This window comes from Diceros bicornis, chromosome 8 (assembly GCF_020826845.1).
Source record: "Diceros bicornis minor isolate mBicDic1 chromosome 8, mDicBic1.mat.cur, whole genome shotgun sequence".
Lineage (NCBI taxonomy): Eukaryota > Metazoa > Chordata > Mammalia > Perissodactyla > Rhinocerotidae > Diceros > Diceros bicornis.
The window spans coordinates 63535488-63559220 of NC_080747.1; the positions used below are offsets into that span (position 1 = coordinate 63535488).

A 23733-nucleotide genomic window follows, 5' to 3' on the forward strand; every position below is an offset into this window, starting at 1 on the left:
AAATTCCTTATGTTTAAATAAGGGGTTGTTCCCTTAATGGGGGATGTAAATTCATACTGAAATTTCTTGCTTTCAACTTTTGTCCAGATGTGTTGTGAACAGAGCCCTAACCCATCTACATTTTTTATAGGCTTATTAAAATGATCTGTTCAGTCTGATGAGGGTTGTTCCTGATATTACCAGCAGTTTTTTTAAGTACTACAAATTTCCCATATCCACTATTGATTAATCTGAGTAGGTTGAACTGCATCTTTGGATGTTTGTTCAAGAAAGATAGAAGATTGGTATGTATTCTGAGCCACTAAGTGTTTGAGAATTATTTTTATGTTGCCATATACATGAAAGATAATTTAGAGGGGTCTAAAATTTGGGGCAATTATACTCTCTTCCCATCCCAATGCTAAAGACTCCTTTCCATTGAATTCCAGAATTTAGTGCCATGGAGGAGAAGTGTGAGGTCTGTCTGCTTTGTATTCCATTATATTTAGCTAGTTTTACTCTGTTGGATTCTTGCAGGATGTTTCTTTATCTTTATAATTCAAACATTTTCCAGGAAATTTCTAGGTGAGGTATCTTTTTGCATATTTTGCCTAGAATACTGTGAAGCCCTTTCAGCCTGTATTCCAGTTTTTGAAATGTTTTCTTCACTTATGGCTTTGATTAATCATATTCGTTCCAATTATCCTCATTTCTCCAGAAACACCTATGATTCCTAGATTGCTCCCCTCTCTTACCCCTCATTATGAATCATGTTCTCTCTCATCATTTTTCAGTTTGTGTCTTTCCTCTGCATTATGGAGAGAGCTTCTTGAGTTTGGATTTACTACCTCTAGTATTGATTTTAATTTGACAATTTCATTTTAATTTTCTTTTCATTCTTCTTTATTTCTCCTATCATTGGTTCATCTACTTTCTTTTTTTTTTTTTTTTAAAGATTTTATTTATTCATTTTTTTCCCCCCAAAGCCCCAGTAGATAGTTGCATGTCATAGGTTCACATCCTTCTAGTTGCTGTACGTGGGACTCGGCCTCGGGTTGGACGGAGAAGTGGTGGCTCGGGGCGCGCCCGGGATCCGAACCCGGGCTGCCAGCATCAGAGCGCGCGCACTTAACCGCCAAGCCACGGAGCCGGCCCGGTTCATCTACTTTCTAATCCTAATGCTTATGCTTTCTTTATTGCTTCTTGCTTCTATTTAATAAAGACTGCATTTTCTTGCATCTTGCTGAATTTGCAAAATGGCTTTTAAATCTTTTCTTTTAGATCCCGTAGTGCATAGTATTCAGAAATCTGCTTTTTCTCTGAATCTTCAGAACATTGTTAGTTTTGCTTGCTCTTCAGGGTTTTTCCCCAAGTTCCTTTCTTTCTAGTTACTCATCCTTGGTCAAGAGAAGTCTGTCCATACCCGCTGCTTGAAAGCTGCAAGGGTAAGTGGCCTGCCCTTGGCTAATTCCCCTTATTGGATCCATAGTCAGATGCTAAGAAATGTGCATGTTTCCTCATCCAGGGGTCCAGTAGATTTTCTTTTAGTGTAGCTCTATTGTACTGAGATCAGATCTTTTCCTATTTCCACTGCCCAACCCTCTTACATGCTGAATATATGAAACAAAAAACTATAAGGCCCAGTTTGCACCGCTGCAAGGGCTCTTGTCATCTCTCTCAGTGACTGTGTGCTTTATATTTGGGGCATCCTCCTTCCCCACAGCTTTTTATCACTCCCTCTACCTCCCCCAACACACATACTTTTTTTTTACATTATGAACTCTGACTAGATGTAGAAAGAAAGACATTGAGGGAGGTGAACGGCTAGGGCTGGCACTCTGACTGCCTCAAACAGCAGCCGCCACACACTGGAGGGATAAAGGCCATGTTGTGATTGATATAGGAAGGCAGAGAGTTGGGAAAAAATGATGGTTCTTATTTCTATTTAGGTTTACACAGCAAAGAAAGGCCACAGAATGTCTTATGGTCAGTGGGACTTCCTCTTGGCAATGGCAAGAGTTTGGCTGTTCTACTTTTTGGTGGGGGAATTTTTATCTCTTTATATGTCTTCAGAGGTATCATAGTGGGAAAATATTTTATCAAGAGCTGTTAGCCATAATTCACTGTACACTTCTTTATCATAAGTATTTTTATTTAAGGAATATGAAAAACCATAATTAAATATATCCTTAATGGTAGTCCTACCCAAAATTATAATGACGGTAATCATATTTTTTTGTACTGAACTCCTGTGATTAATGGGGGTACCATATTAGACCTGGGGTTGGCAGATTTTTCTGTAAAAAGCCAGATTGTCAATATTTTCAGCTTTGTGTGCGATATAGTTGGAATAACTACTCAACTCTGCTGTTGTAGCACAAAAACAGCCATAGATAAAATGTAAATGGATGGTTGTGGCTGTGTTCCTATAAAAGTTTATAAAACAGGTGGTGGGCTGAATTTGGTCCACGGTCCATAGTTTTCTGGCCCTGTATAGACTATACATTTGGAAGGGTAAATCTATGTAGACCAGAATGATAGGATTTAGTGTATGATAGCAACAAAAATGCACTGTTAAAGTCTTTCCCATTTCTCTGACCCACCTTGCTGCTTGCTTTTTTTTTACCTGTCTCACAAGTCCTGCTTACAGAGCACCAGTCCAGCTGGGATCTGAACTCTTAATCATGGGGTTAGTTCTCTCATATCCTGGATATTTTCTCTTTAAATGCTTTTCCCTCCTGCCCTTATTGGTCTATATTTGTGAATAAAGATTCTGTTTCTGTCAAAATAAAATATATTAATTAGGTATTGCCAATAAGAAGGTGATTTCCTTGTACCAACCTCCATACCAGTAATGCCTCCCTCTCCCACACTCTCGAGTTGACTCTGCTACTGTACTTGGGTCTAGTCCATGCTGGTTAAGAAAGATTGACACTAACTCTATATTTCTATTCAAGATTTGTGATCATGACATCTGTTCCCTGTTTACTTAACATTGTATAAGTGCATTTGTTTACTTTAATAACCTTACTGAATAGTGTGACATCAAATATACCTTTGTTTTACTTCCTCACTGAAATTTCACTAAGCTGAAAAGTTTTGAGGTCAAGAAATGCTCAATGATTTCAATGCATGTCAAATTTTTATACATCAATTAAACATCACTGGTCATAATATTTTGCATATAGAATCATAAAGAAATAAAATAACCTAAAGCAGAGAAAACAGTTTTCAGTTTAATTCCAGTGATTCAGGTGTTTGAAATAAATCCCTATTAGATAGTAGCACATTAATCTAACTGATCATATATAATTGGATTAAAGAATGACTGAAGTATGACTGGAACTTTCCATGAAAATCCCCCTACCCCAAGTACATTGGCCTTCTTTTTCTTGCAGAATCAATACCAGAGCAACTGTGATAATAAAATCTATTTTCTGCTTCTCATAAAAGAAAGGGAAGAGAGCTGTTTGGGAGATATTTTCTATGTAAGATCTACTACTTCTTAGTCATTGAAACTTGGTTTATTCTTTTTTTTTTTAATTTATTTATTTTTCCCCCCAAAGCCCCAGCAGATAGTTGTATGTCACAGCTGCGCATCCTTGCTGTATGTGGGACGCGGCCTCAGCACGCCCGGAGAAGCGGTGCTTCGGTGCGCGCCTGGGATCCGAACCCCGGCCGCCAGCAGCAAAGCGCATGCACTTAACTGCTCAGCCATGGCGCCGGCCCCGATACTTGGTTTATTCTAACCCTCCTTCTCCTGGCTTTAATTCGTCCACCTGCCTGCCATTCAAAAGGCTGTAGGGATAAGTCAAAGTGAGAGGTTGACTCTGGCATTAATGAAGAGACATTGCTGTGAGAATTCTTGAGGCAGCAGAGACAAATGGTCTGATGTCCTGGGGGTAGGAGTGGGGTGGTAGAGGTGAGAATGTAGAGACAGAGCAGTGGGGGGGCTCTTTGGGCATTGGGTCTCTGTCACCCACATTTCTCTGCACTGGCTTATTCCCAGATATCTAGAGGTGTGATTGATCTTTTTTCATGTCAAGGACCTCCCCAATGCGTATACAGTCATGCGCCGCATAACGACGTTTCAGTCAATGACGGACCATGTGTACAACAGTGGTCCCATAAGATTAGTACCATATAGCCTAGATGTATAGTAACCTATACCATCTAGCTTTGTGTAACTACGCTCTATGACGTTTGCACGATGATGAAATCGCCTAATGACCCATTTCTTAGAACATATGTCCATCGTTAAGCAACACATGACGATATATAAATGTTCGTATTCACATAAAGATGCAAAAGAATAGTGAAGTAGCTTATCAGGGGAAGGTTACCTTCACTTTGAGTTTAGCATAACTCAGCAGGAGTATGAATATTCTTAATTGTTGGTGTGGTTGGTGCTCTGAAGTCCCATTGCCAACCATTTACCATTACCAGGTCAGCTGTGTGACCTTGGGCAAGTCACACAATCTCTCTGGTCTTTAATTTTCTTGTTTGTAAAGCAGGATAAGAGCATCTACTTCATAAGGTCATGTAAAGCACTTAAAATAGTGCCTGGCAAACACTAAGTACTATTGTTATTATTATTGTTATGATTTGTGCTTTGTTCTTAGAAGACTATGGGACTTGAGGAATGTGCAAACTTCTTTAAGAGTCACACTGACTTTGGAAATGCTAATTCTTATCAAAGCACCAGGTGACTAATAGATACTAAATAAGAGGAAATTGCTGTTTATGGATGCTTGAGGCATGTGATTGAGTTGGCTGTGAATGAAATTTTCCTACTGTTGTGGATTTTATTAATATCTCCTTTCGATACATTGTTCCTTTTGTGGGTGTTAAGGATGAAACTATAGTCCGAGTCCCTGGAAAGTGTTGCCCACAGTGCTCTTCCCGCTCCTGCTCTGCAGCTGGCCAAGTCTACGAGGTAACCTTTGATGTACCCCATATAGGTGTCGCGACATCTGTTCTCACACATCTGCCCTCTGCCATTGCAACCACCATACCTCCCCACCCTCATGGCTAGGTCTTTGCCAGGATTAGTAACTGAGTACATAAATGGCTTCTTTCTTCTCTTCATAGAAAGTCTTTATGAAAAAATTAAATAAGAGGGGATTAGAAGTATAAAGGAATGTGCTGGCAAGCAGCGCCTGGTTCACAAACCTTGGTGAACTTACAGTTTACACATCTTGAAGGGAAAAAAGGACTATCATTGGTTACTCTCAGTTTATACTTAGGTTGGAGGCTCTGGGAATGTCTGTCTGCTTTAGTGGGATTTTATGCACTGATATCCTGCTGGGGGGAGACTTGAGGGTGGTAGGCAAGAGAGAGAAGGGAGGTGAGAAGCTGGTGGTGGTGGAACCGCCAGACTTGAAAGTACTATTGAAGCAATCTAGATAACTGCCTAACACATAGCAGGCACCAAATAAAAACGAGTTCAACAAATTGAATGAATGAATATTCTGTCTTAGGAATGCCCAGCTGAGCCAAAAGAAGGTTGGTTACATTATTCAAAACCAAAGAACATAAATAAATATAAAAAAAACCCCAACTGCTTTCCTTGCTTGCCAGCCACTCTAAGGAAGACTAAATGGAAATTGGGATTATGACTCTCAGTAGAGAATCTGGAACTGTGTGTTAGAGATGGGTGTCACAAATTCTAGATGAGTCACTTGAAGTCCTAATGAAAATAATTAATTGGGAAGGGATTTTTGTATGTACCAAATCTGTGCTGTCCATTACAATAGCTGCATAGGTGCTAGATTAATTTCTCCTGGAAAAGATAGCCTCTATATCTATTATGGTGTTTTTGGCTCCAAGTAACAGAAATGTTCCTCTAAAAATGGCTAAAATGAAAACATTTATTATGTCATAAAACAAGAAGCCCAGAAGTAGGGCAGTTGCAGGGTTGATCAATTCAGGTCTCGATGTCATCAAGGATCTAAGCTTTTTTTGGATCTTTCCACCCTGCCATCGTTAGCATGTTGGCATTTGCTTTCTGTCTTGTCCTCTCAGGTCCCCAAAGTGGCTTCCTCAGCTCCAGGCAGCTCATCCTCACACAATCATTACTGAAGGCTGATGGAAGAAAGGGGTGGGCTTTTCTTCTCTTATGGGGGAGAAGAGTCTTTTCCTTGACCTCTGCTGCTCTAGCAAACTTCCCAAGGTCTCCTTGGTTAAGATTGAGACACTGTCCATGCCCTAGCTGCAAGGGAAGCTGGGAAAGTGAGTATGTGGCAGTGATTGATGGGTCTCCTGACAAGGAAGAAGAATCAAATAATGGCCATTGATGAGCCAGCAAACAGGGTCTTCCTAGTCGTCTCGATGTTCCAGACCCTCTATGTGCCTGGCAAGGAGCAGGCTCTCAACACTTCTGTGGAGTGAATATAATTGAATTAAAATGAATTCAAATTTCCCTTTGGACATTTATTGACTTTTTTCTTAGAGGCTGTTGCTGCCTAGATGATATTTCTCAGGAGTACGTTCAATATGGCTCCATTAATAATGTAATAAAAAATTGTGTGTCTTATGTGCCTGTGTTTCTATCTGAAGTATGTGACATTTGATTTTCTGCTTTTTTTCCTTTCTTTACTCAGCATGGTGAGCAGTGGACCGAAAATGCCTGCACCATGTGTGTATGTGACTGGGGTGAGGTCAGGTGCCACAAACAGGCCTGCCCTCCATTAAGATGCAAAAAGGTATTTGAGAGCGTATAGCTTGATTTTTCGAAGCTTCATTCTGAGTCCATTAAGAAATGCATTTCTTAGTCCAGTGTGTCCTTTGAAGCAATCAAAAGTTTTATGATGTTCAGAATATTGGATGAAGATATTGAAAGATCTGCTTCCAGGGAAAGGGGGTTGGGGTGGAGGGGAACTTGCCTCAGCTTGGTTAGGTGGGGGGCAAGAAGCAGCATACAATGTTGGCGTTTGACGTCCTTCTGCACCATTGGCTCAGATGTTTTTGCACTCTTCTGAGCACTGCCCTTCACCCACCGTTCTCTGTGTTTCCTCAGGGTCAGAGAAGGGCTCAGCATCATGGGGAATGTTGTGAGGAATGTGTGTCTTCTGCCGGAAGCTGCTTGCACAATGGGATTGTACGGTACCAGGATGAAATGTGGAAGGGCTCGGCCTGTGAGTTCTGCATGTGTGACCGTGGCCAAGCGACCTGCAAGACTGCAGAGTGTGCCAAAGTGGAGTGTGCACAGGTACGAAGCAAAGGCGTTTCCTCACGGACTGTACCGCTCTCTCCAATGGGATCAGTGGTCCCTCACCTGTTCTTACTTCTTGGCAGCAGAGGGGATGGCCTGGTTGACGGCTCACATTTCAAGAAGCCTTTCAGCACAAAGATTCTATGGTGTAGAGTAAATGTCACTATTTGTTCAGACTGGCTTGGAACAGGCCTCTGGAGCTTTTAGCTCTCAGTGCATCTGGTCAGATTGGAAGCCTTGAGCCAGAGTCATGAAAGGGAAGGACATGATATGGGACATTAGTCTATCAGTCAGCACAGCTGGACCTCATTGCTGGTGGCCTGCCCAGCTCGCTGGGGTTGTGAACCAGAGGTCCACAGGTGCTCCAGTGGCCTGGCTTCTGTAGCAGGCCCCACTGGCAGAGTTTAGAAGAAAGGAGAGCCAGCACCTAGGGGCTGCTCCTGTGGATCAGGAAAGAAAATAAAATGTTTTTTTGTTTTTATTTTTGTTTTTATTTTAAAGAGAGAGGGAGGGGTATCTCATAAATAATTAACTCTGTTGACTTCCGCTGTCTTCAGAATTTCTAGAGGCTTCTAACAAAGCAGCCTGTGTTTGAACTATAGACATATATTGTAGGGAAATTGCTTTTCTCTTCTTTGAACTCAGTTTTGAGCCATTGCAAAACAAATTGCTTTTGAAGTTTTCTCCTTCTCCCTCGAAGCTCCCCCCACCGCTCCTGTCCGCCCCACCAGTTTCCCTCAGGGTAGTGAACTTGAGTAGATGAGGGAGACTTGGATAATCTGAAGCACGAGGTGTCTGTGAAGGCATTTTTCTTTCTGGTTCTTCTCCCCCACATCTCAGCTCCTCTTCACACTGAGCCTAAGGAGGAACAATCTTTCAAACAACGCTGTCAACGAAAGGGTTATTTTTCATTCTGTCTCCTACTTCTAAGTCTTGGCAGAGCTGAGACATATTTAGGTAAAGAGGGTCTTGCTTTTTGCAGATTTATTTCCCCCCACACACTTTTCCATTTCTTTTCTTTCTTTGTGTCAGGGGAGTCAGAATGGTTGGATGAAGATGAGAGAAACCCTCATCAGGGCCCTTTTCTTTCTCCTTCTCTCTTAGGTTGAGGCTGGGCTTCCTGACCTTGGCAGTCTGTTCAGAAGATGTTGGGTTATTTTCCAAGGTTTTAATTTGTCTAATATCCCAGGGTTTATGGAAAATGTGGCAGAGGTGATTCTGGTAGTGTGAGTCCTTTAGCCACTTACTTTCAATCAGGTCTAAACAAAGAGTCTCACACACAGAAAATAATTTGACCCACTATCCCCAATGTTGATGTATTTCTAAGTCCTGCCTGTCTTCCATGACACCTACTTGTGGTGGCGTAAGCCAGGTCTTCTCTGTTCTCAGGAAAATGGGGAGAAACTGCTGAAGTCAGCGGAGAAGGCCTCGCTATTCTTCAAGTCACCCCATAGCACTTTCTCATCCCATTCTGGTTCTTCCTCCCACCCCCACCCCATCTTCTCTTTTATGCATTGAGGAGTTCTAATGCCTTTAGCCTATTTCTCCAGATCTTTAATCAACCAAATTGTTTTCTTCCAGATGACCTCCACATACCCAAATTTTGTTTTAAGGTACTGGGTTCTAAACTGGAAACACTACCAGAAGTGAAATTTTAACCAAAATTGAATCTTACATAAAATATCCCTTAGCCTTCTTTCTATGCCATACTTCTGTAAATAGCTCTGGTTAATGACCTTGTGAGAGCCTGGAGTACTAATTTCCTAACTTCTGCTTAGCTTGGAGATAAAAAGATAAATAAGACAGTCTAATCTCAAGAGTTCCCAGGCTTTGGGGGAAGTCAGATCCATAAACAGAAATTATAATAGGCAGTGGCACCGATGACTATGGAAATATGAATGAAGTGCATTAGGAGCACCTGGAGAAAATGGCCAAGGGGAGTGGTGAAAATACGTTCTTGGTATTTTTATTCAGTTTGACCCTACTTTCTGTCTTTTCTAAAGTATCAAAGTCAATTGATTTCTAATCTTGGGTACCAAAGATGGATTAAAATGGTGCAACTTCACCATTGGAATAATGATCACCTTGGTTGTTGACAGCAGTGTGCTGAATAGCATTGAAACCACCATACAAGTTTTATTTGTTAAAAAAAAGGAGTAAATGACATGACTGTTGGCTTTGACATTTCAAAACAAATCCATAGACATTGAAACATAAATAAATCAACAGTAGAATAGCATAATATAATGATTTCCCTGTTTCTATATTTAGTGTTATCTTTGAACATGAATTCAGTTGAAGAAGTCAATTTACCTTTTTTTTTAAACCGACCTTGCGTTCACATATGAGGCATAAAATGGTGGGGGGATTAAAACTTGTAGCAAAATGCAGGGAGGAGGGTAGGCATGCCGTAAACATGAAGTGCCTTTCCCTTCTCCAGTAGAGGAAAATTCCCTCAGAAGAGTGTTTCCTTTTTAGATGGGCAGGTTAGCGGAATCATAGTCTTTGGTCTGGTGGAGGGATGCTGGTGTGATTCAGTGGGGAGGGGTTAGCAGATTCCGCCTGGCCTAGGCAGCACAATCCTCTTAAAAAGGAAAGAGTTAGTTTTGTTTTATAAAGCAGTTTTCCTCAAAGCGAAAGTCAAATGCTAATTGGAGCAAGCTCCCCGCCGCAGCGCACTGATGCAGTTTGGGGCATCCAGAGCTCTTCTGTAAATAGCAGATCTATTTAGAACTTCCTACCTCACCAAAACTGGATGCTTGTTCCCCAGGAGCAGGGCTCACTGGTATTTCCAGTAGCGTTTGAAGACTCAGAACAGCCACCTTTGTCCTATCAGGCTGATGCGGGCTCCTTGTTGGGTTTTGTCTGTAGGTGGTGTAGTGGGCATTCCAGCATCTCTCATGCATTCTGTCTTTAACAGAAGTACAAATACTCTGTCATGTTTCAAAACATTGTTTTAAGTGACTTGGAGTACATGTATATAAACCCCTTTATATGCTTTGAGAGCAAATTGCACTCTTTCTGGGTTAGGCCGTCACTTTGAGCTGATGTCACATTTCTGCAAAACAATTTTTATGTAAATATGTCTGCTCTCTATAGCACCCACTGCTCCCTATTGGTCTCTGGTTGGCATTAAATTTTGTTGGATAGTGATCTATGTAACTCCCTTCTTTTTGAGATAACTTTTTAGACACTATAAAAAGTTACAATTGGTTGTATATTTTTGTGTTTCTTTTAAAAGTTTATATTTTCCTTCATGAAAATAATACATATTCACTTTAGAAAATTGAAAACTCAAGTAGAAGAGAGACTTTAAAATCCATCCCCAATGCTGCAATTCAAAGACAACCAATGCTTGTATTTTATATTTTTCTTTAGTGCACAGTGTTTTTAAACATAAAATATCATTGTGATTATTCTTTTTATTCAAATTTACATTATTCAATTTTTGCCTAACGTGGTTTCTGCAATTTACATGTAATATAGATCCCAAATTAAATAATGTCTTCATTTAAAGACACATCACCATTCTTTAGAAAATAGATATACCTTTAGAAAGTAGCAAGTGCTATAAAAGATACTCTTTAACCTAAAGATTTTAGATGTTAGTATATGCATATGAAGAATTGTAAATAGAGATGGTGTTTTTAACAGCAGAGTCCCTGAGAGGTAAGACTGCAGTGAAACTATACTTTCTAATTTATAGAACTCAGACTTCTTTAATCTTTTTATAGTAAGTGTTTATTATTTTGTAATAAAAATTTTGAAATTATTGATATTGGAGAGTTAAAATGATAAGACTTTGAAAGTTAAACATCTCCCTTCCTAGTGTGACATTTCTTTCCTTCCTCTTATAATTTTCAAAATAGTGATTATGTGAGTTGGACAACAGTTTCAGAATATTGAATAGAAATTAGTTTCCTGCTGTTTAATTTATGCCTGAGACTACATTTGTGCACAGGGGGGTGTGTCTGATTTTGTATTTGTGAAAAAATGTTGATTTGATTTGAGCACAGTTAGTGAAACTAAATCACAAGTTCAAACCTTGTATATTTAGGATAGCCTGATTCTTTTCTGAAACTCCTACCTTTCCAAGACTACAACATTAATCTCAGCCATCCTTCTTATTCATGTGAGCTCCTGGTCATGGGGAGGAAATTAGGGAGGGATCTGTGCACAAGTATCATCAGAACTGCAAAGAAAACACCCTTGGAGGGGAGAGCTGCACTGACTAGACCTCCCTGAGAAGACAGCACAGAGGGAGATGAAATAAGCAGTGGGCCAAAACTAAGGTTTTCATTCCAGTCAGGGAATCCAGCTGCTTCGCAATTTAGCTCTGCTACCTGGAGATGTTAATTTGATATGTGCCACTGCAACCCTTTCTTCTACAGGGTGAAGAATTAATTCACTTAGATGGGAAATGCTGTCCTGAATGCATTTCAAGGAATGGTTATTGTGCTTATGAAGAAAATGCAGAATTTGTGAGTATCAGGCTAGTAACTGAAGACTATTAAAAATTAATCATTCAAAATTAATTTAATGAGGGAGTATTACCTTCTCATTTCTGTTACTCATTCATTTGTGCAACAAATGTGATTATGTACCTACTACATGCCAAGTACTAGAGATACAGAAGTGAACACAGCAGGCAGAGTCCCGGCTCTTGTGGAGCCTGCATTCTAGTGTGGAGACACAGAGGACAAGCAAACACACGTGTCAGGCGGTGACGAGTACTGCCTGGAGAATCAGGCAGCTTAAGGGGGCCAGACAGTAACTGGGGGGAGGGAGGTGTCCTTTTGCATAAGAAGATCAGGGAAGTCCTCTCATGCGGAGAAATTTGAGCAAAACCCGAAGGAAGTGAGGGAGCGAGAAAGGGATATCTGGGGGACAACGTACCAGGAAAAGGGATCAGCAAATGAAAAGAGCACTGAAGCAGAAATGTGCTTGGCATGTGCGAGAAACAGCAAGGAAGTGAGTATGGCAGGAACCACATGAATGAGGGGGAAAGCAGTTGGAGACAAGGTCCAGTAGGTAGCCTGGACGCCACGGTAAAGATGATGTGTTTTACGTTGATGCAGATGGGAGTTTCTGGGGAGTTTTGAGCGGAGTGGTGCTGGGATCTGGTTTACCTGTGAAAGGATCACTTTGGCTGCTACAGGGGCCAGGGACGGAAGAGGGCGAGACCAGAAGTAGGAGGTTCGGTTAGAAGGTATTTGCAGTAGTCCAGGGAAAGGGTGATGGTAGCTTGGTCCAGGGAGGAAGTAGGGAAAGTGATCAGGCTCTAGATTTATTTTGCAGGTAGAACTGAAAGTATTTTGATGGATTAGATGTGGGGTGAAATTTCATTTGCTAAGGTTTTATTTCTCCCTATGTCTGTACATTTTTTATTATATACCCAAAGGAAAAAATATTTATCTTAATCTCTTCAAATTTGCTCTATTTACATAGCCCATATTTTCCACATGGGATTTTGGAATGTTAGTAAATTCACTGTGTTCTTAAAAATACACCAGTTGAGGGGGCTGGCCTGGTGGCGTAGTGGTTAAGTTCATGCATTCCACTTTGGCGGCCCGGGGTTCACAGGTTCGAATCCTGGGCACGGACCATCAAGCCATGCTGTGGTGGTGTCCCACATATAAAATAGAGGAAGATGGGCACAGATGTTAGCTCAGAGCCAATCTTCCTCACCAAAGGAAAAAAAAAATTGTGGGTTGACTATAAAGACGACTGCTTCATTGACCAATCAGAGTAGGATTATAAGAATTGGGGTTAGGTACTTTGACTTGTGAATTGATCTGCACACTTTTTCTTCATGATTTGTGAAAATTGCATCTGTCACTCTGTATATGATGGACAGGCAGTATTGTGTAGGGTTTACAGTGCAGGTTCTAGGTTCAAATATCTACTTTGCCACAACTAACTGTAACATTGGGCAAGTTACTTTATCTTCAGCTGTAAAGTAGTGATAACAATAGTGCTCACCTCATGGGGCTATAGAGATAATACCTGTAAAACCCTTAGTACAATGCCTGGTGCATTAAAAAAAGCTAAAAATATGGCATCATTATTATCATACTGTTGGCATTGTTTGTTTCCTGGTGGTAGTTCATCATTTAATCATCCTTGTTTCTTAAAAATTTAGGAGATTAAAGCCTCCCTATAAATGTTGAATTTGTATTTTCTCACTCATATCATCAATTTTCCTACCCATTTTTGGAGGTAAATTAAGCCCAGTGGAATTACAGAAAAGCAAATTGTTTTAAATAAATACAAATTCCCATAATGCTCTGGTACTGTACAAGATTCAAGAATTTGCCCTTGCAAGCTTAGATCTCTTGACTGTGAAGTCCTTCATGTTGAGGGGAATCGAAGCCAAGCACAAAGTGAGAATAAGAATTCAAAAATATTTCCTAGGCATGTTGTCTTCATCTCATATTGGTATGCTTTTCTTTCTTATAGATTTTTTTCTATTCATAACAAATGACTGAAGTTGCATATTACTTGGGAAAGTGGATAACTCCTAATGAAAAAATAAATAGATCAGCCTAATGATGTTTTTAGTGGCATAATAAATACGTTTCTCTTTTTTCCTAGATGTCCTCAAATGCAAGTGAAGTTAAACATATTCCAGTAAGTATAGATTTTAACTTGCACATAGATATTTATAAAATTGTTTTAAGCAATGATCTGCACAAACCTGTCCTGAGGAACCTTACTGCCTTAGTTTTTTAACAGTCATGTTTGATGACACTGTGCTCTGGGATTAAGAATCTTAATGATAACTAAGACTTTGATCCATGGATCTTTCGCTCCTTTCTTTAGCTTATTTTTTCCCATAATTGATAATTAATACTTCTCCAACTGCCAGCTCCTACAGAGATCCTTTCCCTTTCTTGCAATGAGTTTGTCCTCCTGATTTTTTCTGGCCTAGAAAACTGAGTTTAACCATCAATGCAATTTCATGTCCTGCAAAGCATTGAAGAGAGAGCTTTGGGTTTGAGGAGCTGTTAGTTCCCCAAAGCAATACTGAGTGATCCTTCTCTCTAGGTTGTTTGCAGGGCAGCGTTGTATGGTTTCTTTTTAAGGGACAGTGCAAGCCTGTTTTTTCATACAAGCAAGCTTACAAAATTTGAATGTTACTGAATTAGGGGACCAGGAATCCAGTCTGCCTTGAAATGGAAGAAAAGCACCCTACCTTCTCAAGATATTATTCCTCATTTTTCTAGCATGGTCATTCGTTGTTGGTAACTACTGTCACGTTAATTGTTTGGAATGTTCAATATCAGTTGGCTTAGTAAGCATTTATCAAATATTTATTTTAAAATATGCTCTTCTGTTCTCTCCTGTGTTACCTCCTTCATCACCCCAAACATTCTGGTAGGAGGAACCCCTGTCTCTTTCCTGTCTCCAGGGTGAGTGGGATGGGGAGCAAAAGGAATCGCTCTTCGTTAATTCTTCTTGGATTCTCTGTCAAAGTGCTCATGTTTGTTACCATAATTTACTTGACTGAGAAGAATATTTTAGTGTGACAAAGCCAACAGCATGTCTACAGCCCACTAAAAATGGGCAAGTAAGAGCTGTCATTTTAAGAATATAATGACTCACTGTTACTTTTATTGTAGTGACCATAAGGAAGTTCAGGGCTTTAACCAGCTTCCCACTGTTATTATAAAGATTGTATTTAATGTACCTGCTAATCACTAGGTACATAGTAATCTCCTCTGGTGTTTTTTTGGTAAGATAGGTTGAGAAACATGTGTTATATGCTTGTTGCTTACTCTGGAAGCCCCAGAATGCTTTCAGAGTTTATCTTTCTGCCTGGGTTCTACATGAAAATACACCAATTATAAACAAAGAAGGAGAAATACTATCCTTTTAAATTTAGTACCTTTCTACCAATGTCCTATTTCAGAGTTAAATTTGACACGGTACTGATCAGGAGCCTTCTCTTGGCCCCATATGGAAATTATATGGGGCAACATATAATTTCTACCAACAAACTGTCTTCTGAATCTTTGCACTCTGGTAACATCGTCATTCTTGACTGTTCCATGTAGGAGGGGGAGAAGTGGGCGGATGGCCCTTGCAAGGTGTGTGAGTGTCGGGGGGCTCAGGTAACTTGCTATGAGCCTTCTTGTCCACCATGTCCAGTGGCCACACTAGCCCAAGTGGTGAAGGGACGGTGCTGTCCAGATTGCACATCAGGTGGGTCCATGTCTGATTTATTTCTGTGAGATATTTTTACTGCCAAAAAATTCAGAGAGATCCTCCTTTTTCCTCCTCTTGCTTCTTTTTCTTTACCTCCCCCCTCCCCAGGCTGGTTTGTTTGTTTCTTCCCAATTTTTCTAATGAATGATGCTGATTAATCTTTGTCCATGTATTTGCCAAACGCAACTGATTATGAGTATGTGACCTTGCACGAGTCATTGACCCTGTCTAAATCTTAATTTTCTTGTTGATAAAATATGCCTTATCTACCTTGCAAAATTAAGGTAAAAATCAAATAACGTAACGTTCAAAAACTTGTAAGGGCAAATGTATGTGTGAAGACTATTCCATTGTTGAAAATGTAAGAGCAATTGCTGCAAGTTTGTTATGAATGTCCATTTTTTTAAGGCGATTTTTAAAACGTTTAAGGCGTTTTAAAACGATTCCTTTTGGAGTTCTCAAATGGGTTTTTGAAGTTTAAAGACTCATTAATTTCTTCCAAAAGAAAATTTTATCTACTTGCTCTGCAACTCTGCTTTCAAATCACCTGGGGTTGAATTAGTTCCAGTTAATAATTGTTGGCAAAGACTGGCGTTGCTTTGGCTGAACAGTAATTTGCCTGTAAGCTTAGTCTCTCTTGGAGAAGTGGCATTTTCTTCCATTCATAGTTCATAATTAATTGTTTTCATCTGTGGATCACAGTTTTTCGTATTGGCAGTTGCTCTTGTTGCACTCAACTTATTTTGGCTAATCACAGTTTTCCTGGGAAGAGTTTACCAGGGGAAAAGCAAAGCAACTTTGAGGTCTAATTACATTACCTTCACCAAAGTGGCTTCCTGGGCTTTCCAAAAGAGACATTTAGCAGATTATAATGCACTAGTATATCTTGAAAATCAGGTCTTTGACAACTCTTTCCAAAACAAATATTTAGCATGTTATAACATACTACTATATCTTGAAAATCAGGTCCTTGACAACTTCAAAACCTGAAAGAAGTCCTTTGCTGATGATTACCAAAATTCAGAGATAATCCCAGTTACTGGGAATGAGATTTGAAATTTTGGAGGAAAAGAAGAAAACTGGCTTTATATATATATATATTTTTAGAAAGTAATGTAACTATTTTTAAAAAATTGTAGGTTTTATATGTCTTAACTTTTTATGCTTGTCAAAGCTTGAGAAGAAGATCTAAGAAATCCTAAATTATTGAGTCTGTTTACATGGTATATTATGGAGCTAGTCATTCCTGTTTCTAGAGGTATTCCAGCAGGTAGAAGCAATAATAGGGCTGTTCAGTGATGTTTCTATTGTCTTCAATTTGGGGCTACCAGAGACAGCGAAAATATTTCAGACAAGGAAAGGATCTTTGAAATCTGGCATTCAAATCATTTTCGCTACTTGGGGGCCTTTTTCGTACCTAAGTTCCAGAGTTTTCTGTTCTTCATATTCTATACAGTTCCATACACTCCATAGATTCTTTTTCGGAAAGATGTAAGAGAAATCATGTAGTCTTGACTGAGTTCTCCTCTTCTTTGCCCTTGATTGTAGTTCATTGCCACCCAGACTGCTTGACCTGCTCGCAATCTCCAGACCACTGTGACCTCTGCCAGGACCCCACAAAGCTACTGCGGAGTGGACAGTGTGTGCACAGCTGTGGTCTTGGATTTTACCAGGCTGGTGCTCTGTGTTTAGGTACGGCTCCAGGCAGACAGCCCAGAGGTGGACTGAGGCTCACTGTTATCAAGGAGGGGGTCCTGAATGCAGGAAATGCACAACTTCCAAAAACCACTAGAAAGCAGTGACATCATCCGTAGGTTACCTGGCCTCTTTACCGGCAGGTCTCTTTCTTCTAACATTTTACAGGTGTTTCGATGCTCACTGGGAGATAGATGATGGGGAGGTCAGATGCTTGCTGGGTTGTCATGGCTGGATTTTTTCGTTTTTGAAGACTTTCAAGGACAGCAATATCATCAGGGTGTTTGGTGTCATTTATTAAAACACTCAGTTAATCCGAGGTAGAACTTTAGAATTGACATGGACCTTCGAGATCACTTACCAGGACTTTCTCATTTTGCAAATTGGGAATCTGTGGCCCAGAGAATTAAGTGGCTTGTTCAACATCACACAGATAATTGGTAACAGAGCTTATCTCTGAGGGTTACCAGAGGATCCAGAGTAGGTTCATGTGCATTTCAGAATTTTTATACGTCTGAGAAGGAACTCTTACCTGGGAGAATTTGACTTGGTTGAGGCCAAATCATAGTTACTTTTTCCCCTCTCTCTGACTCGTGGGGTTAATTGTCCATTTTAGAGTGCGTAGTTTCCTACCCTGGCTGTGGGTATTTAACCTCTCTGTGCCTCAGTATTTTTACCTGTAAAGTGGGGTAACACTGATACCTTCCTCAGAGGGTTCTCGGGAGGATTAACTGTTTCAATACATCTAAAATGCCTAGAATAGTGTCTAGGATATAGTCAGGGCTCAATAAAAGTTAGCTGCTTTTATTATTTTTGTAATTATTCACTTCCTACTTTCTCTCCTGATTCATAATCTTCAGCCTTTTTGAAAGTTATTTATATCTCTGCCATAGGTGGTGGAGGAAAAGAGGCAAAGGATATTCTTGTAAAATGGTTGAGTGAGAAAGACACTGGGGGCTTTGGATAAGAAGAAAAGAACACAGACCCCTGAGCCAAACTGCCTGGCTTCAAATGCCAGCTTCCTGTGACCTTGGGCAAGTTACTATGAGCTTGTTCCTCATCCGTAAAATTGGCATTAATATCTACCTCATAGGGTTGTTGTGAAGTTTAAATGCATTCATATATGTTAAGCACTTTGTACAGTGCCTGGCATGAAATATGTGCTATAAATGAAGCATAAATGAAGGCTGTTAAAGTTTTTTTCTTGCCTTTCTTGTCCACTATGTCTCCAGAGCCTCAGAAATGGGCTGTGTAGGAATTGGCACTGGAGTGGTGTCTTGAGCTAATCAGAGGTTCTCTTTTTCTTTCTCCCAACCTTGTCTGGAGCCAGCCTGCCAGCCTCAGTGCTCCACGTGTACCAGTGGGCTGGAGTGCTCATCCTGCCAGCCTCCCCTGCTGATGCAACATGGGCAGTGTGTGTCCACCTGTGGGGACGGCTTCTACCAAAATCGCCACTCCTGTGCAGGTAATCACTGGCTGGGCCGCGGCCGGGTGGGCCACTCAGAAAACCACCCCCACCCCCAAGCGATCAGGGGCCACCAGGAGTTATGAGCAATTTTTCAAATAAGAGAAGAAACTCTGAATGAGACTCCTGATGGGATAAGGACAGTTGATGACAGAGATGACACACGTTGCTTTCATAACCGTATTAGTGCTTTCATGATGTGCGTGTGCGATATGATTTCTTTAAGTCCTTCTGCACACACCTAGGGGCACTGGAACAGTATTTAATTCACACCATATTTTTGGTTCAGGATTGTCATTATGTTGTAAGTTAGATTCCTTCGTAGTGTGAATGCACAGGGCTTGAATGAAAATGAAGGGGAAAATATAACTATATATTTTTAAACTTTATTTCCACCTGAAGAGAGAAGGAGAAATGGAAACAGGAAGATGACATCATCACAACGAACTTGGACAAATAATACAAAAGTTGGCATTTAAATTTACTATTACTTTAATATCTATATACTTTATTAGCTTTTTTAAATTTTTTTTAAATTTTTTGTTTATTGCAGTAACATTGGTTTATAACATTGTAAAAATTTCAGGTGTACCTCATTATACTTCTATTTCTGCATAGATTACATCACATTGACCACCAAAATACTGATTACAACCCATCACCACACACATGTACCAAATTATCCCTTTCACCCTCCTCCCTCCCCCCTTCCCCTCTGGTAACCACCAATCCAATCTCTGTCTCTATGTGTTTGTTTATTGTTGTTATTATCTACTACTTAATGAAGGAAATCATACGGTATTTGACCTTCTCCCTCTGACTTATTTCACTTTGCATAATACCCTCAATGTCCATCCATGTTGTCACAAATGGCTGGATTTCATCGTTTCTTATGGCTGAGTAGTATTCCATTGTGTATATATACCACATCTTCTTTATCCATTCGTCCCTTGATGGGCACTTAGGTTGCTTCCAAGTCTTGGCTATTGTGAATAATGCTGCAATGAACACAGGGGTGCATGTACCTTTACAAATTGGTGTTTTCAAGTTCTTTGGATAAATACCCAACAGTGGAATAGCTGGATCATATGGTAGTTCTATCCTTGATTTTTTGAGGAATCTCCATACTGTTTTCCATAGTGGCTGCACCAGTTTGCACTCCCACCAGCAGTGTATTCAAGTTCCCTTCTCTCCACATCCTCTCCAACACATGTTGTTTCCTGTCTTGTTAATTATAGCCACTCTGACGGGGGTGAGGTGATATCTCATGGTAGTTTTGATTTGCATTTCCCTGATAGTTAGTGATTTTGAACATCTTTTCATGTGTCTGTTGGCCATCTGTATATCTTCTTTGGAGAAATGGCTGTTCAGGTGTTTGCCCATTTTTTAATTGGGTTGGTAGTTTTTTTGTTGTTGAGATGCATGAGTTCTTTATATATTTTGGAGATTAAGCCCTTATCAGAAGTATGGTTTGTAAATATCTTCTCCCAATTGTTAGGTTGTCTTTTCGTTTTGTTGATGGTTTCCTTTGCTGTGCAGAAGCTTTTCAGTTTGATGTAGTCCCATTTGTTTATTTTTTCTATTGTTTCTCTTGCCCGGTCAGACGTGGTGTTTGAAAAGATGTTGCTAAGACCTATGTCGAAGAGCGAACTGCCTATGTTTTCTTCTAGAAGTTTCAGTTTCAGGTCTTACATTCAAGTCTTTAATCCATTTGGAGTTAATTTTTGTGTATGGTGTAAGGTAAGGGTCTATTTTCATTTTTTTGCATGCGGCTATCCAGTTTTCCCAACACCATTTGTTGAAGAGACTTTCTTTTCCCCATTGTATGTTCTTGGCTCCTTTGTCAAAGATTAGCTGTCCATAGATGTGTGGGTTTATTTCTGGGCTTTCGATTCTATTCCATTGATCTGTGTGTCTGTTTTTGTGCCAGTACCATGCTGTTTCGGTTACTATAGCTTTGTAGTATATTTTGAAATCAGGGAGTGTGATACCTCCAGCTTTGTTCTTTTTTCTCAGGATTCCTTTAGCTATTCAGGGTATTTTGTTGTTCCATATAAATTTTAGGATTCTTTGTTCTATTTCTGTGAAAAGTGTTGTTGGAACTTTGATAGGGATTGCATTGAATCTATAGATGGCTTTAGGAAGTATGGACATCTTAACTATGTTAATTCTTCCAATCCAAGAGCATGGAATATCTTTCCATTTCTTTGTGTCTTCTTCAATTTCTTTCAGAAATGTTTTATAGTTTTCGGTGTACAGATCTTTCACCTCTTTAGTTAAGTTTATTCCTAGGTATTTTATTCTTTTTGTTGCGATTGTAAATGGGATGGTATTCTTAATTTCTCTTTCTGCTACTTCGTTGTTAGTGTACAGAAAAGCAACTGATTTTTGTATGTGGATTTTGTATCCTGCAACTTTACCATATTCGTTTATTACTTCTAAAAGTTTTCTGGTGTTCTTTAGGGTTTTCTATATATAAAATCATGTCATCTGCAAATAGTGACAGTTTCACTTCTTGCTTTCCAATTTGGATTCCATTTATTTCTTTCTCTTGCCTGATTGCTCTGGCTAGAACTTCCAATACTATGTTAAATAGGAGTGGTGACAGTGGGCATCCTTTTCTGGTTCCCGTTCTTAGAGGGATAGCTTTCAGTTTTTCACCATTGAGGATGATATTAGCTGTGGGTTTCTCATATATGGTCTTTATTATGTTGAGGTACTTTCCTTCTATACCCATTTTATTCAGAGTTTTTATCATAAATGGATGCTGTATCTTGTCAAATGCTTTCTCTGCATCTATTGAGATGATCATGTGATTTTTATTCTTCATTTTATTAATGTGGTGTATTACGTTGATTGCTTTGCGAATGTTAAACCATCCCTGCATACCTGGAATAAATCCCACTTGATCATGGTGTATAATCTTTTTAACGTATTATTGTATGCGATTTGCTAGTATTTTGTTGAGGATTTTTGCATCGATGTTCATCAGTGATATTGGCCTGTAATTTTCTTTTTTTGTCTTGTCCTTGTCTGGTTTTGGTATCAGGGTAATGTCAGCTTCGTAGAATGAGTTAGGGAGCTTCCCCCCCTCCTCAATTTTTTGGAAGAGTTTGAGAAGGATAGGTATTAAGTCTTCTTTGAATGTTTGGTAGAATTCACCAGGGAAGCAGTCTGGTCCTGGACTTTTATTTTTGGGGAGGTTTTTCATTACTGTTTCGATCTCCTTACTAGTGATTGGTCTATTCAAATTCTCTACTTCTTCTTGTTCCAGTTTTGGAAGGTTGTATGATTCTAAGAATTTATCCATTTCTTCCAGATTGTCGAATTGGTTGGCATATAGCTTTTCATAGTATTGTCTTATAATCTTTTGTATTTTGAGGTGTCTGTTGTAACCTCTCCTCTTTCATTTCTGATTTTACTTATTTGTGCCTTCTCTCTTTTTTTCTTGGTGAGTCTAGCTAAAGGTTTGTTAATTTTGTTGATCTTTTCAAAGAACCAGCTCTTGGTTTTATTAATTTTTTCTTTTGTTTTTTTGGTCTCTATTTCATTTATTTCTGCTCTGATTTTTATTATTTCCCTTCTTCTACTGATTTTGGGCTTTGTTCTTCTTTTTCCAGTTCCTTTAGGTGCATCGTTAGATTGTTTATTTGAGATTTTTCTTGTTTGTTGAGATAGGCCTGTATCGCTATAAACTTCCCTCTTAGAAGTGCTTTTGCTGTATCCCATAAATTCTGGCATGTTGTATTTTCATTTTCATTTGTCTCCAGGTATTTTTTGATTTCTTCTTTGATTTCTTCGTTAACCCAGTCGTTGTTCAGTAGCATTTTGTTTAATCTCCACGTATTTGTGGTTTTTCTGATTTTCTTCCTATAGTTGATTTCTAGTTTCATACCATTGTGGTCAGAAAAGATGGTTGGTATTATTTCAATCTTCTTAAATTTATGGAGACTTGTTTTGTGGCCTAATATGTGATCAATCCTGGAGAATATTCCATATGCATTTGAAAAGAACATGTATTCTTCGATTTTTGGATGGAATGCTCTGTATATATCCACTAGGTCCATCTGTTCTAGTGTGTCGTTTAAGGCCAATGTTTCCTTATTGATCTTCTGTTTGGACAATCTATCCGTTGGTGTAAGTGGAGTGTTAAAGTCCCCTACTATTATTGTGTTACTGTCTATTTCTATTTTTATGCCTGTTAATAATTGCTTTATATATTTAGGTGCACCTACATTGGGTGAGTAGATATTTACAAGTTTTACATCCTCTTGTTGGATTGTTCCCTTGATCATTATGTAATGCCCTTCTTTGTCTCTTTTTACAGTTTTTGTTTTAAAGTCTATTTTGTCTGATATGAGTACTGCTACCCCAGCTTTCTTTTCATTGCCATTTGCATGGAGTATCTTTTTCCATCCCTTCACTTTCAGTTTGTGAGTGTCTTTAGGTCTGAAGTGTGTCTCTTGTATGCAGCATATATATGAGTCTTGTTTTTTTATCCAGTCAGCCACCCTATGCCTTTTAATTGGACCATTTAGTCCATTGACGTTTAAAGTAGCTATTGATAAGTATGTACTTACTGCCATTTTTTTTTTTTCTCTGTGTTGTAGTAGTCCTTCTCTGTTCCTTTCTCCTTCTATACAGAATTGATGGTCACTTTAGTTTGACCTCTGTCTGAAAGCTGTACTCTTTAACTCCCCTCCTCCCTCCTTTTATGTTTTTGATATCATATCTAACCTCTTTTTTGTGCATTTGTATCCATTACCCTCTTATCATGGAAATAGATAATTTTTCCTATTTGTGGTCTTCTCTTTTCCCCTTAAATCAGTCCCTTTAACATTTCTTGTAGCACTGGTTTCTTGGTGACAAACTCCTTTAATTTTTGCTTGTCTGGGAAAATTTTGATCTCTCCTTCCGTTTTGAATGATAACCTTGCTGGGTAGAGTATTCTTGGCTGTAAGTTTTTTCCTTTTAGCACTTTAAATATATCATGCCATTCTCTTCTAGCCTGTAAGGTTTCTGCTGAGAAGTCAGCTGATAGCCTTATGGGATTTCCTTTGTATGTAACTTGACATTCTCTTGCGGCTTTTAGGATTCTCTCTTTATCTTTAATTCTGGACATTTTGATTATGATGTGTCTTGGTGTGGGCCTCTTTGGGTTTATCTTGTTTGG

General features: G+C 39.4%; 1 protein-coding gene across 8 annotated transcripts in view; it reads left to right on the forward strand.

The window, feature by feature from the left end:
- The window catches only part of FRAS1 (Fraser extracellular matrix complex subunit 1), a 420704-nt gene that overhangs the window by 175080 nt on the left and 221891 nt on the right, over nt 1-23733 (forward strand). For all 8 annotated transcript variants that reach the window (XM_058547329.1, XM_058547330.1, XM_058547331.1 and 5 more), the window contains exons 7-14: nt 4832-4915; nt 6582-6683; nt 6998-7189; nt 11584-11673; nt 13787-13822; nt 15250-15397; nt 16949-17092; nt 18426-18560. In XM_058547329.1, the coding sequence (XP_058403312.1) occupies nt 4832-4915; nt 6582-6683; nt 6998-7189; nt 11584-11673; nt 13787-13822; nt 15250-15397; nt 16949-17092; nt 18426-18560 (931 nt within the window). The remainder of the gene's footprint in view (nt 1-4831; nt 4916-6581; nt 6684-6997; nt 7190-11583; nt 11674-13786; nt 13823-15249; nt 15398-16948; nt 17093-18425; nt 18561-23733) is intronic.